The sequence below is a fragment of the Caloenas nicobarica genome, chromosome 2, assembly GCF_036013445.1.
Source record: "Caloenas nicobarica isolate bCalNic1 chromosome 2, bCalNic1.hap1, whole genome shotgun sequence".
In the NCBI taxonomy this organism is placed as follows: Eukaryota; Metazoa; Chordata; class Aves; order Columbiformes; family Columbidae; genus Caloenas; species Caloenas nicobarica.
In genome coordinates, this window is record NC_088246.1 from 3,514,412 (window position 1) to 3,529,415 (window position 15,004).

Below are 15,004 nucleotides of genomic sequence, written 5' to 3' on the forward strand. Positions count from 1 at the left end.
CTTTTCTGTATCTCAGTGCAAGAGCCAGAGTAAAGATGGCTGGAGAGCAGAGCTGGTGGCTTCCAACCCCATGTGTCTGTGACTAGAGGCTGGTGAACAGAAAAAGAGAAATGAAAAAGCTATTATCTTGATTCATAATCATTCCTTCCCACTTCAGGACACTGTCTTTACCCTTCAGTTAGTTCTTTTTTTATTGCATTACTTGGAGGTAGGAACAGAATATCAACACAGAAATAAAAACAGCTTTATCTGTTAGTTCCACTGAACCAGCTGCCTGCACTGGAGAGCATGAGCTTCCTTGTGTCTGCAAAGCAAACACTGTCTTTACTTTCAAGTTTTTCAATAAAACAAATGCCACTGAAAAATCTGCAGGAAAAACTGCATGTTAAATGTATAAACAAAGAGCACTAAAGTCCTGTCCCCAGATTTTAAAACTGTTTGATCCAGCTTCATCTGTAGCTCATTTATAGTGACATTTGTCCTGGCATGGGAGCAGAAGATTGTTTTGATACAACCTGTGTATTTATACAGAGATGCTGAGAAGTCCCAGCTGCTCTGGATGTCAAAAAATCTAAAGTAAGGCCAGCAAAAATGTGCTGAGAAATTATGCATCCCAGATTGGTTTGGTGCTCCTGTGTCAACTGGTGGTAGGATGAGGCTGTGTCTGCAATAATGGTATTATGAAGAGTAAAAATAAGTACACTGTGGCATAGATGATTTGTGCAGAAAATATTCTAACTTACTTTTCCTGGTCTCCAAAAGCTTAGTGCCCTTTTAATGTAACTGTTCAGCATGTGAAAATGCACATCTCTTGTCTCAAAAGATGCTTTCATAAATAAAATAGAGATATGTTACATTTATTTTAAAAAAGGAAGCTGTTGACCCTACCGTAATAAAGGGCATTTTGCCTTTGAGTTTGATAAAGCCAGGATTTTAGCCAAGGATACTCAGGAAAAGGTTAAACTCCTTGAGTGTTTGAAATCTTTGGGTGAAACTGATATATGGGTCCAAAGCAGCACAGTAGGTGGTCAACACAAGCACATGAAATATAGCAGAATCCAGATGAACATTTCACAGAATCACAGAATCACAGAGTGGTTGGGGTGGGAAGGGACCTCTGGAGATCATCCAGTCCAACCCACCTGCTCACGCAGGGTCACCAGAGCAGATCACACAGGGTCGTGTCCAGGTGGGTTTGAATGTCTCCAGAGAAGGAGACTCCATAACCTCTCTGGGCAGCCTGGTCCAGGCTCTGGCACCTCACAGTAAAGAAGTTTCTCTTCATGTTCAGATGGAACCTCCTGTGTTTCAGTCTGTGCCCGTTGTCCCTCATCCTGTCGTTGGGCACCACTGAACAGAGTCTGGTCCATCCTCTTGACATCCACCCTGGAGATATTTATAAGCATTGATGAGATCCCCTCTCAGCTTCTCTTCTCCAGGCTGAACAGCCCCAGCTCTCTCAGTCTCTCCTTGTAAGAAGGATGCTCCAGACCACTAATCACCTTTGTAGCCCACCACTGGACTCGTTCCAGTAATTCCTTGTCCTTCTTAAACTGGGGAGCCCAGAACTAGATGCAGCTGGACATACTCATTGTGTGTTCACCTGGGGTCCACCTGGGGGAAAGGACACTGAGGTTTTCCCTGGATCAGAAAGTAGGTGGAGATGGGCATGTGGGTGTGTGCGTTGCCTGTGTACCCCTTCCAAAATGACACGCTTCACCAAAAGCTGGAGTGCTCACCAGACTAACCCCACTGTAGCGCCTTGACCGACAATGGCATGTGCTGATGGAGTGTGGCTCCCCGAAAAGTCCCGTCTTCCCGCCAACTCCATTTCAACCCTTTCTGTCATCAGAGAGGAAACGATAACCACTGTGGTGAAGAGCCCAAGACAAAGGGGAAGGGTTTCTCCTGCACGTTCTTCTTCAGGTCATTCGCCTTCGCGCTCCCCAAGAGCGGAACCAACTCCAGAGCCAGTCTATGTCTCAAAGATCAGGCAGCCTGTCCACAGGCACGAGCAGGAGGCGGCGCCAAAGTCTGCGGTTCCCATGCTTTTTGTCACAGAACCAGAGGACAGGCAAGGAGCAGCAGCTAGAGATGTTGTCGTAGAGACCAAGGTGGAAGAAAAAAAGCCCAAATGGGTGGAAGTGGAAGAAATAATTGAATTCAAGGTGAAAAAGTCACCAAAACCTGCAAGGAAAAGAGGCTCTTCCCCAGCGAAGCAAGAAAAAGATGACTCAGGGGTGCTAACATTCACTTTTCCCAGTTCAAGGCCTAGGCGTTCCCCAGAAGATGATCCAAACACAAACAACTCCAACAACAAGTTGGTGGAACAGTCAAAATCTTCACCTAATGACAGTCTCTCGGAAGCCGATATCCAGCCCCTGGTGTATGCAAGCGAGCAGGAAGGACCTCAAGTCAGCAACGAAGACAGAAGCTCCCCATGTGGGTCCGAACAACTAGGAAATAATTTATTTATGGATTATGGAACCGAAGGAAGGAGTTTCCCACAGGAAACAAGTGCTCACTATGGATCAGATGTCGCTTCCCCGCTCCTTGCCTGTGGGGGTGAACCTTTGTCCTTCAGTTTTGGGACAGCTGCTGCAGACCAGCATCAACTTCTGTTCACACCGGCAAGTCCAGAGTTTAAGGAAGAGGTAGATGAATTAGACGTATCTTGGCCTGTTGAAGAGGAGGTACCTGAAGTAATGCAAGATGTCTTTCCAGAACAGGATAATGTTGTCATAGTTGATGAACCAGAGGAACCACAGATAGATGACATTAGCACCCGTGAACGCAAAATCTTAACCCACAATGGCAAAGTATTAACTTTGGAGGATCTTGAAGATTATGTTCCTGAAGAAGGTGAAACCTACAGGTGTGATGATCAGAAACATAAAGCAGAGAAACCCTGCGAGATCTCCGTGCTCCAGACAGAGATTAACGAGCCAACGATTGGGAAGCCCGTGCTACTGAACCTGGGGAGACCTGTGGTGTCCAAGCCCAGGCAAACATTTTTCAGCCAGTTTGAGGAGCACGTACCTGGGGGCATGTTCATGACAGCGTCTAGAGTAACTGGTGTTCAGTCTGTAGGTCCCTCAAACATCTCTTTCCATGTGAGTGATGCCTGCATGGCGGTGAGGCCTGGAGTCCACGCAGCAACATCAGCAGCTTCTCCCGGTCCCTCTTTCACAGTGAAACCATCTTTCTGCACCGAAGTCCAGCGCTCAGCAGACAACGGACAGTCAAGTTTTAAAACTGAAGTTTCCACGAGAACCCTCAGCTACGGGACTGTTGGCGAGCCCGTTACCTTGCACATCAGCACAGAGGACCTCTCCCAAAGCTGAGCAGATGCAAGCATAATTTTCAACACAAAAGAAAGCAGCATTTTAGAACAACAAAAAAAAAAAAAATCAGAATTGTTGTAGGTGAGGGGAATTGGTGGCAAAGATTACAAGGTAACAAGTATGAGGGAATACCTTTGAGGAAAATATATTTAAATACGATATGTCCAGCTTTTCCGGTCTTAAAGGGAACACGTCTGCCAGAACAGATTGTAATTTTAAAAGCTTTGATCAAGGTGAATATATATCATTCCATAGCAGAGCAATGATGGTACCTTTAGGAAAAGCCTGGTTCTCCTGCCAATGACAGAAATATAAATTAATTAAGTGCGGTTTTGTCCACAAACTTAAAAAATATTTCAAGTGTCAATTTGTACGTTATGGTGTGGGAAAAGGGTGAAAGTTTTTAAGCTTTTCAGCATCCTTCAGCAGCCCAGGACAGGAGGACAGTTTCCAGCTAAAGTGACCTCCTGTCACCGTGTGTGCCCAGAGGTCATGAAGCTCCACATGGCTTTGACTCTGCTGTACACTTTGACACCACCTAGCTCAATCAAAATTTCTTCTTAAACCTTTCGACATGCACAGTCTGGTTACATTATTTTAGACTTCTGCCATGGAATGAAACCTATAGAAAATATCTCATTTACTAGGGATGCACAGGGCTGCTCAGGCCTTTTGGTTGAAATCCTTATTCAACTAAAGTCAATGGTGAAAGTCCCACTGACTTGTGGAAGCAAGGATTTTGTTGTTCTCTTCTGCTTTAAGTAAGAAAAGACCATATTTTTAAATCCACTTCCTAGTTGCCTAAAGATGTAGGCTTCTTTATTTTGCATTCTAGTGTAGTGGATTTATAAACCATATCTTTTAAAATATAGCTTTATTTAATGTGCACCAAAAGATTAAAGTGCTGCACAAAATGACTTCTGCATCTATAATCAAATGCTAACACATACAAAGAACCACAAATGTGGTCTTTGTCAATAAATATTACTGGAAGAATATTTGGTCTCCTGTACATGCCAGTGGTGAAATATCACTGTTAGCAGGTTGATGGATAATGTTTCCTGTATATGCTAAGAGGAATTCACCACTGAGGTACAGCAAAGTAGCAGGAGCACCAAAAAAAAAAAAAAAAAAAAAAAAAAAAAGGGAAGAAAAGAAAAGAGATCTTTCCCATAAATGCCTGGTTGAAAAATATATCTTTTCAAAATGTATCGGGCTGCTTGGAAGCGCTGCCAGTTGCAATTGCATCATATTACTGTAACCGTGTTCGTTGAGCTGTCTTGTAGAGGTTCTGCCTTCTGTTGAGTTTCTCTGGAGCTTTTTTTTCCTTTTTCTGATTGAGGGGAAGGCTGAGATGCCCTGAGCGTGGCCCATTCCTGTTGGCTTCAGTAAAAAGTAGATGTTGCACTGACCTTCAACAAGTTGCTCAGCCCTGGAAAGAAAAAGAGCTCATAGGCCCAAATATTGGTCCCAGTTGAAGTCAGCTGGAGTTTGTCATTGATCTTGGGAGGACCAAGCACTGGCTCTTTCTATCTGGCAGAGATATGGGGTGAAAAGTCCCAACACCTTGGCCCAGCTGAGTTGTGTACAAGTGTTGCAACAGAAAATGTTTTCATTTAGATGGTGTAGGGAAACCAGAAATGCTGAATTTCCAACTAGCATAAAAAGAGAAGAGGAAGTGAGTTTCTGCCTTGGGAATGTATGTGTGATGTTGTCTCAGTGTCTCCCAGCTGGGGAATATTGTGAAGCTGGTTCTGAAGTCCTCCAGGCAATATTCCCGCTGACAGGGACTGAATTCACAAAAGGTGCTTGTAGAAAAGAATACACTATTTTTTTTCCTTCTGTGGCTCCACCGTTATCATGTGCTGACTCAAATGAACATATCGATTTCACAGCCTTTTACTTTCAATATCCAAACAGGGCATAACGTGTAATATCATGTGCACTACCCTCAAGATATAGGATGCTTTGCCAGTGATTACACGTGATGAAAGAAATCAAGCCTCTTTTATGTTACTCTCCCATTTTTTATAACATCTCCTTGGTTTATACTGTTTGTTTTATAATTAAGCAATATGATGGATACATATTAGTGCTTTTTTCATATATTGCACTGTACGTTGGAAAGTAACAGGCATACAACAGGGAAATACTTTCAAAACTAAAAATATTTCTTTTATATTGGGCCTGATTCTGATCTCAGTTATTCCAGTATGAATCTAGAATAATTCCACAGAAGAAAGTGGATTTGGTTCAGCTTTACAAAGATGCTGCTGAGAAAAGAATTTGCCCTATGATAGTCTTCAAAAATGTAATATTAATCCAAAAGATAATAAAGATGTGTAAAGGGATGTGGAGGTTTACTCCAGTTGTGGTTGATGCTCAGGTTTTTTTGAAGAAACCAAAGATTGCAGTTCAGATAGTCATAGAAGAAATAACTATACTTTGATTCATTAGCTCAAAGCAGTTAACATCTGTTTACATTTTCTTTTGAAATTTAAGCAAAAGAGAATCAATTGAAAGGAATTTTTTAAATCATATGCAGGACTGTGTTCAAAAAGTGAAAGGTTTATGAAAAGTTCATTACATATACTTTCAAAATATTTTCCTAGAGGCTAAAGATTATGCTTGTAAGTGATTAAACTGTAGATAACTAATGAGACGTGTGGGGATTTCTTGTAGATGAAAACATACAGCTGTATTAAAAGTTTTAATACAAAGAATGTTTTAGTAAAATTCCTGCAGGTAAATGGGTATTAATAAAGTGGAAACTTCAGTTTGCTTGAGGTATAAAAAGAAAAAAAAAACACAGAAAAAGCATAAAATCCAAGATATGCTGTTAGATGCTGAGTTTATATCAATAAATGTCTTGCATCAGCTGTCACTGAACTAACTGGGTTTCTGTGTCCTTCTCTGTTCACGGCTCTTGTTCCATCAGCTCGTCCACTTCTCTTATTGACTTCAGCAGGAGCTGGGCTGCAACCCAAGAATATTAATGCAGTTGGTTCTGGCTCCTTTTTTATGGGCAGTTTTAAAAGTTCTGAAGTGAAAGAACCTGTTTTTAGGGATACTTCCAACCAGATCTACAAGTCAACAATGTTGAGCGATGCTCATCTTCTTGGGTCCTTCTCTGAGGCTGAGCAGGAACTTCAAAATATGTGTCGGTCTTGCGTTCCTGGTTATTGGCTGAAGGAGATGTGGGGTGGAAAGTTTCACAGTTGAGATTTTAGAACTGGGAATCAGGCTGTCCATCATCAGTTTGACTTACCTCAGCTACTATTAAATTTTCTCAGGTCATCAGCTTGAATCATAGCGTGTAACATCCCTAAACAGGGAGGAAAGTGGTGGTTATTAGCAGCAGGGGGAGACTTGTGTTTATATATAACTTGTGTATATATATATACCTGTGATTATATACACACCTGTGAATATATACTCTCACTGAGAGATATAAAGAGTGTTTCATGCCTTTCCAAATAGTTCACTTGTCGGCAGCTGCCCGGCTCATAAGAGAGCACCAGTTGGCAACAATCACAACAGAAACACCAGAGAATCAACATATTTATCTAGGAAAATATTTAAAGATCTCCCACCCAGCCCAGTGCTGATGAACTCTGATGGGCAGTCTGGGACATTGTGTGAGCAAAACTTGCTTTTTCCATCAACAATCCCGGAAACTGAAATATTTCATAACCACTATGCTCATGGGAAGGACACTGAAAACAAAAATCAAGTGAGATGTTTTCAAAGGGGGCTGATCCAAACACAGCCTTCAACTTTGCCTGCTAAGGCCTGTCATGGAAATTTACTTTCTTAAGTACGGGAAAGTGGCAGAATCCAGAAAGCTTCAGCACATACTTCTGTGTCAGTGACGTTAAACAAGTCACAGACATTTGTGTACAAGTGCTCATATTTTTTCTTGAACCACATGATGGTTTGAGTTTGCATTCTTGCTTGGCAAGCAAGAACATCATGAACATGGTGAATTGTCTTAATCTGATATGCATTTTGTCTGTCTTTATGGTTACTTGAGGGTTTCCCTAGAAATTGTTTGTGCCTCTTCAAGATTTGTAGAAGGTGTATCGGGAAGGAGATTGGATGAGATGAGCTCCTGAGGGCCCATGATCCCATCTTAACCTAGCTTCTTCTACCAGTGCTGACTGGGGATGAGACCAGGATAGTTGGGTAGTTGTTCTGCAAAGATGACTGCTCGAAAATCCATTTTTATGTCTTCTCTCTCCCTTCAAGACCATGAGTTTCTTGAGGCGGGAGTTACATCTTCCTCTGTATAATGCTTCCCTACACAAAACTCCTCTGCATTAAGTTACAGACCTGGTGACCTTCCTTCTGGAATATCTTACAAGGGCATAGTCCAGTACAAAGTTAAAAGTCTCACGTACCTTCCAGTGCAAAGCCTAGCAAAAACCTTTAAATATTGCAAAGTTGGACAAATATGTCACTCTGCAAGGAACAGCTTTTCTGCCATCCTCTCAGACTTGTAGGCTCATGAAGCAGCCATAGCCCTCCTGTCTTTCCCCTGCCCTTCTCCAGAGTCACCGATGAGGATGGTACCTGCTCACTCCTTCTCCTTGCCCATGAGAATAATGTCCTTCTCGCATGTAGGGTCTGTATAAGTGCAATGGGTCACTGCTGGGTTCATTTCAGTGATCTTAATAAAGGTATTTTTGACAGACCAGCTAACATAGGGTTGAGTTAGGAAATGGATCCTCCATTCTGCTGTCTGGGGAGAGGCCAGGTGTGTGTGCAGTGTGGCGCAGTGTCCTCAACCTGGTGAGATACCTCCATCCAAAGTATGTTGTGCCAGTCTTCCTATTTTAAGTCTTAGCTACACTCCCTCTTGCTGGAACAAGCGTTTCTCCATCAGGTATCTATTCTAGGAGGGGAAAATGATACAATCGCAAGTATTTCCATGGTTTGGATGATGCCGCTGTTTTATTTTTACCCTGAAGAGAGAAAAGCTGTTCTTCTTGTCTGTAGGAATGACTTCCCCACAGCCAGAGATGGAGACTACTGTCCAGGCCTCGCTTCAGCGTGCGGATAAGGAGATCAAGACAGCCCTACAGAAACTCGTGGACTCGGCATCACTGCTGGTGACTCTTCCCCCAGGCATGCGAGGAGGAGCTGGTGGCCTTGGCCTTCCTGGGTCTGTTCCTTCAGACCACTCAGAAACAGTGGCTGGGCCTTCTGTGCTAGTTCATGAAGCCAGCACCCAAACCCAGGCTGCTGGAGGACACGGTAGGTCTGGCATGAATCTGGAAAATGTCCCATGGAAGTCACGACAGACAAAAATATTGAACACACCAATAATGATATTTTCCTCCCCCTCATTTTTCTGTTTTGTTGTGTTTTGAGCAGTTGTAGATTAAGAGAGAACATTGAGACCCAAGGAAACAGGGGTCTCTGGGTTGGGGTTAGGTTGGACACAAGCTTTGGGGTAGATCTTCCTAGAAACAGGAGGTGTTTGAAAACTGTATCTAAACTAGAGTTTGGTTCATCACCTGCCCAAAATGGAGGGACAGGGGATTTTTCCACCTTTGGGCTTTTGACTCTGCACTGCTTCAGGCTTTTTAATGGAAAAAGGGGAGTGGGTGGGATCCCTCCTTTACATTTATAGAAGTAATTTGTTTTTTGATTAAGTGGGGTGGGTAAGAGAGGTTGCTTTTCTTTTATCATTTGCCACAAACAAGCTGGAAATGGGCTTAACACCTCTGTATCAACTGCCAGAAACCTTCTAGCATGTTGGGTGCATCAAGTTCACCTGCAATTCACTGGCCCTGGGGCTTTAATAGTCTCCTTAGCAGTTTCTGTGTGGCTTAAATCAATGATGTATATGACTGTGTCCTGCTAGGGGAACAAGTCTTTTGTCTTTGCATTTTTTTGTTGTTTTAAACATGAATAAGTGGCAACCCTTCCTCTCTTCCTTCTGTCTCTCCCATAACAACTTGTCTAAGCTGTCTTTGTCTCAAGTCAGAGTAATGCTCCTTCACGACTGTGAACTTAAAAGGACAATGTCATGTAGTCTTCAGCCCTAAAACTCCAGATGCTGTTAAATATATATATATATGTATATATTCTTGTCTAAAACTTAACAAGAATAGAAGCATTTCATGGAATCAGACCTCAAAATATCATCTAGCAGATTATTTCCTTAGTCATAACCACAGAGATTATAGACTAGTGATTGAGATGGTTTTGCATTCCTTTCATCTGAGACAACTAAAGATGTTATTAATATGGGGAATTATTTTAGTAACATGGAGACTTGAACAACTGTCCCTCTGCTCACATGTTTTGAATAAAAAGGCAAATATTTCAATAGTGCTGGCAACAGGAAAACACAAGTCTACTTCCCACCAACCTGGGATCTCTGACCCTGCCTGCAATGCTTCAAATAACTCGTTTTCCATCCCAACAAAACTGGTTTATGTGAATTCTGGAAACTGCTGCTTTTTTCCAAAATCAGACAGCATGAAACATCCCCAGACTCCTCCCTAAAAAGGTCCTTCCTGCTGAGAAGAAGACTCCTGTTGATTTAAGCTTTTCTCCTCAGATGAAAAAGGAGATGATGCACTATATCCTAGAGGGTAACTCCAATGGTCAATATCAAAAGACAATCAGGTACTTTTGGAATGGAAGATAAAAGCAACTTTTGAAGATATATCTGATAAAATAATTAATAATAACAAAACGACAATGCCTGAACTGCCATCAAGCTGCACCATCTTTTTGTTTCCTTGTTCCTACAAGCCTGAAATGCCAAACCTTGTTCTGGTGTAACTTAGAGTTGGACGAGGACATTTTCAAAAATCCAGTGGAGGTGTACCAATGCTGATGTTCTAACATCACCAGATCCTCCATCTTAGCATATATATACATATAATCTTCATAATAGTTGTAGCCCCAGTCAGGGACTGCCTTAGTCACCAGTTTTACATTGATTTAAACTAACTCATTTCACTGATGCTGTCTGCGGTTGCACCAGTAAGTCAAGAACTGTTCTTGTGTCGCAAAGTTTAATTGAAGCATTCATGTGTACAGAGCTAACATTGGGCATCCCTGGAGGTATTTAAAAGACATGTAAACGTGGCACTTAAGGACATGGTTTAGTGGTGGACTTGGCAGTGTTAGGTTAATGGCTGGACTCAATGATCTCAAGGGTCTTTTCCAGCCTAAATTTCATCATAGCCATGAGCTGGAACCCAAACACAGTTAAATTATCTCCTATAAAAGATGCATTGAAGTCACACTGTCCTTCCAGACTTCTTATTTCTTCTTCTCCTGCTTTCCTATTTGTGTTTGTGTGTGTTTCCTTAAATTAAGGTTACTTTTGACAAGTCGGTGATGTGCCACCGTTCAGTCTCTCTGATGTTATTCAAGCCCTTTGCTTCATGTGGTCTCCTCAAAAGAGCCAAATGCTCCTCTTAGCTTCAATGATTGCACCCAGCTGTTGTCAGATGGACTCAGTTCTGATGCAAGGCAGAGTAAAGATGGTTTGCTCTGGGTTTCAGGTGTGCCTTTATAAGTGACATGTCTAAGTTGCCCCATTTCTGCTGCCAGGCAAAGCACAAAGTCAAGTTCCAGCTGAAGAACCAAGTGTACCAAAGCCCAGCCCTGGTCCTCCCCGTGAAGAGACAGCTGCTGGAGATGAACGCACCCAGGAGCGCACCGTTCCTATTACCAGGTAAATACCCATCCCAATACACAGATTTCTGAATGTGGCAGACTTTGTTGAAAGAAAAGCAAGTTCTCTGTGGTGGAGGAAGCAGGCAAAGACTTGAACTGATTCCTTTAGGTTTGTTATTATTTTTAGAATCTTGTTCACACACGCATTGTACAAGAAGGATAGAAAAGGTTGGAGATAAATTAATTCCTCCAAAATAAAACTATTCTTGTATTAATTTTAAGTAAATAAGATTTTTCTGGTGGTTAAACACACAGATCAATGGCAGAGTGTAATACTGTACCTCCGTAGTCGTATGTGACTGTGTAACGATATTTTCTCATGGGCTTCATCAAAGAACATCACCAGCTGCGGGGGCAGGAGATTGGTACAGAAGAGAAGGAGATGTGGTCTGGGACGTGCACAGTGAAGTTTATATTGAGACCACGGAAAGAACTTGTGTGTATAAGACCGAGGAGAAGACCCCAACAAGTAAGGGTCTTGTTTCCCTCTCCCACATCCCATGAGTGTCATTGTCTTTTCTTTAGGTAATAGCTCTTGATGACTTTTTTTTTTTTTAATACTTCAATTTCTTGAGCAATAACTGTTTATTAAACAAACAGTAACAGGTAAGTGTGAAGATAAGAAGCCTAAAAGTAATGTCAGTATGAAGAAACCCAAATATATTGCTGTGAAATCTTTTGATTTGGCATTAAGCTAATGTCATATTCTAAATGGCCAGTCCTGTAAATCCCATTTGAGTAACTCAACCTACATCAGCACACCATGAACAAAGTTACGGTATTGGACACGCAGCAAACCCTTGTGTCCCACCAGGTCCTCCCTATATGCAAGTGACAATAGAAGACGTGCAGGTGAATTCTGGAGAGCGTGCCAAATTTCAGGCGGTCATTGAAGGGACACCTCAGCCTACGGTTTTGTGGTTTAAGGTAAGTGCAGGCGTTCCTCTGGCTGAGAATGGGGACCACAAAAAGGACTGTAGAGCAGTATTTCTGTGGCAAATTTCTTTTCTTTCATCCCACACCTCTTACATTATCTCTGGAAAACATCTATAGACTTTGTTAAACCGGCTGCAGTTCACACTGGAACCACCAACCGTGCATCTGTGTTGTCTCCAGTGTCACTGTAGCTTCTTTCACAGAGTGGGCAACCAAGATGGTTTTGAGGATCGATATGGGCAGGAAGAGAGATCGGTTCCTGCCTGAGAGACACCAAGATGTGTGCTGTAGTTCTGGGGTCAGAGATGGGATTATTGAGAATTAAGAATGGTTTATTCCAGTTGTCAACGTGACTTCCAGATAGGTTTTCCATAGCCAATTGGTAAAATGTGTGTGACTAAGGACAATGAAATATCACATAGAAAGGTGGAAGAAATCATTTATTACTCCTCAGAATATTGTCAAGCCGCAAAATAAGCCAGTTCTGTTCTATAATGATTGTCTATACGTCTTCTGCCCAACTAAATGTTTTGTACACACAAGTTTATTCCTTTTTTTTTAATTATGTGTGGGAAGTGCAAGGTTGAGCTACTCAGACAAATCAAATAACCTTAAAAAATCCAAGCAAAAATGCAAAGAACCCCCTCCCATGCACACACCATACATATGCCAGAACACCTTGAAAATAATAAGAACAAGGAAAAATATAAGATACACCCTGTTAATATTCTCACAATCTCTGACATTTTCAGCTCAGAGTTATCACAATCTAGCTGAATTTTTATCTATTTACTAACCCACAATAAAACTCTCCCCATGCTTGTTTAGTCTCCTCTTGCACCCATGCAAAATTCTTGCACGTACAGTGTCCTTTGTCAAGGAGTTCAAACCAATGGAAGTACATTGCCTGCCACCACTTTTTGGCTGTTCTGTGCACATTTACCACAAACTTCATGTGTTGGCTCTTGCATCCTGTACCAAGAAAAGTTAATCCCTGCCCACTCACTAAACACACCACAAAATTAATAATTTTTAACATCTTTATTGTGTCATATTGCTAGAGCCTCCTTTCCAGGCTGAAGAGCCCCAACTTGCTCTGTCCATCCTCATCTGGAAGATGTTAGAGAAAGGACATTGCTACAACTCTACCACACCCTGGGCAAACCAAAGATTTATGAGATGATGCTTTCCACCTTATTCTTCATGTCTTCCTTCATAATTTCTAACCTCTGGTACTTTTTGACTGCCACCAAGCACTGAGCTGGTGCTACCATGCAATGATCTACTCTAACTCAAAGTTTTGCTCCAGTCCAATACCTATTTCCCTGAAAATAAGTCCTACTCCAAAAATAAGCCCTGGCATGATTTTTCAGGATTTTTGAGGATGCTTGAACTATAAGCCCTACTCCAAAAATTAGCCCTAGTTACAGTCCATTAAAAAATCATTTTAAATAGTGTTCAGGCAGCTATATATGTTAAAAAGTAAGCATCTTTTGGAGACAAAAAAATGTATAAGACCCTGTCTTATTTTCGGGGAAACAGGGTAAAAAACAGCTCAGAGCCTGACATTTCATCTGGGGGAACAGGGTTGCATTACTTTACGTTTATCTGTATTATATACATTTATCTGGCATTTTACTGCCTAGTCAGGTGGTCTTATAAGGTCTTTTTGCAAATCTTCATAATCTACTCTCTGCGTAGAAGAACAGTGCACTGGGAGAGCAGAAGAATAACCCACATAGCCCTGGCGATCCCTCTCAATCCTGTATTCCTACGAATCAGTTATGAAACAAAAATGTTATCGGGTAATGTGGAAGCAGAGAAACATTTAGACATGTGGAACTTCTTCAGACAGAATTGTATCAATGAGATTTGCTGGCCTAAATGGTCTGTGTTGTAGCTCTGTTCCTTATTGTTCCTTGAAGAGAAGAAACATCCATTCCCATCTTGGGTTTTTTTCCAGTGCAAAAATGTAATTTCATTCTTTCAGGGCACTTCATTGCTGACTGACAGCAACAGGCTCCATCAAGGGAAGGAAGGAACAACGTACTTCTTAGTCGTGGACAACGCTGCCTCAGAAGATGGTGGCGTTTACACCTGCGTTGCCAAAAACGCAGGAGGGGAGGTGTTGTGTAAAGCAGAGCTTGTCGTACATGAAGGTAACGACGTTCTTTCAGGCCAGGAGTTGCTTCCACAGCCATTGAAATGTGTACTTGGCTGCAATCATCTTCTGGTACCCACGTGGTATCTGCTCTGTATCTCTGCGCAGCATTTGCATATTATAATACCAGTATGGCAGGATCCAGTACAAGAGCAAATGACCTAACAACCTATACATATATGCAAAACAAGATATATATTTTTTTTTTCCCGCTTCTCTGCTTCAAACTACATGATGGACTGATACAATGGGCCACTGAGGCCATGTCTCTGGTGGTGTTCTGTTTTTCAGTCTGCCTCTTCTGATTTATGTCAGGTGAAGATGCAGCCCCAAAGTTCACATTGACAGGTTCTGTCACCAAACAGCTCCACTTGATTCTGTGCAGAAGTTTGGAAGACTCTTGTAATTTTTCCTGCCTTAAATTGTCCTGTAATAACTCCATATGCTATTAGCAAGGCATTGTTGTCTGAATATTAATACTTGTATTTTTCTTCATTTCTAAAGCTAAGAAAGACCAAGCAGCAAAGAAAGTGGCCACCAGGAGAAAGCTCCATTCCCTTTATGAGGTTAAGCAGGAGATCGGAAGGTAAATGAGTTTTCCAGCTTTATAGTATGATGAAAGGAGGATATCTAATTGCCCATCTGAGCTGCTGAGCACATGTGACCAGAAGCAGAGGTATGCCCAGCTGTGGAAAAGTCCGAGAAGGTGAAAGTGGTGGCAGAGGTGGGAGGTCTGCTGGAAACACTTTCCTGAGGTTTCCAGCAGAGGATGGAAGAGTCCCTATAGCCCATAGGTCCAGGTAGCTCCAACCAGAAAAAAACAGCAGCCAGAAGCTGGTGGGTGTCCAGGTATAGCCCC

The 15,004-nt window shown here is 42.0% G+C and overlaps 1 protein-coding gene across 14 annotated transcripts in view; it reads left to right on the forward strand.

Annotated features, from left to right (window-relative positions):
- Positions 1–15,004, forward strand: part of OBSCN (obscurin, cytoskeletal calmodulin and titin-interacting RhoGEF) — a 197,991-nt gene that overhangs the window by 159,147 nt on the left and 23,840 nt on the right. For 12 of the 14 annotated variants that reach the window (XM_065628909.1, XM_065628914.1, XM_065628916.1 and 9 more), the window contains 6 exons: positions 8,343–8,600; positions 10,923–11,046; positions 11,384–11,517; positions 11,863–11,975; positions 13,975–14,143; positions 14,650–14,731. In XM_065628909.1, the coding sequence (XP_065484981.1) occupies positions 8,343–8,600; positions 10,923–11,046; positions 11,384–11,517; positions 11,863–11,975; positions 13,975–14,143; positions 14,650–14,731 (880 nt within the window). Of the gene's footprint in view, positions 1–1,852; positions 6,234–8,342; positions 8,601–10,922; positions 11,047–11,383; positions 11,518–11,862; positions 11,976–13,974; positions 14,144–14,649; positions 14,732–15,004 lie in introns of those variants that run through there. The other 2 variants (XM_065628921.1, XM_065628922.1) reach the window with 1 other exon arrangement.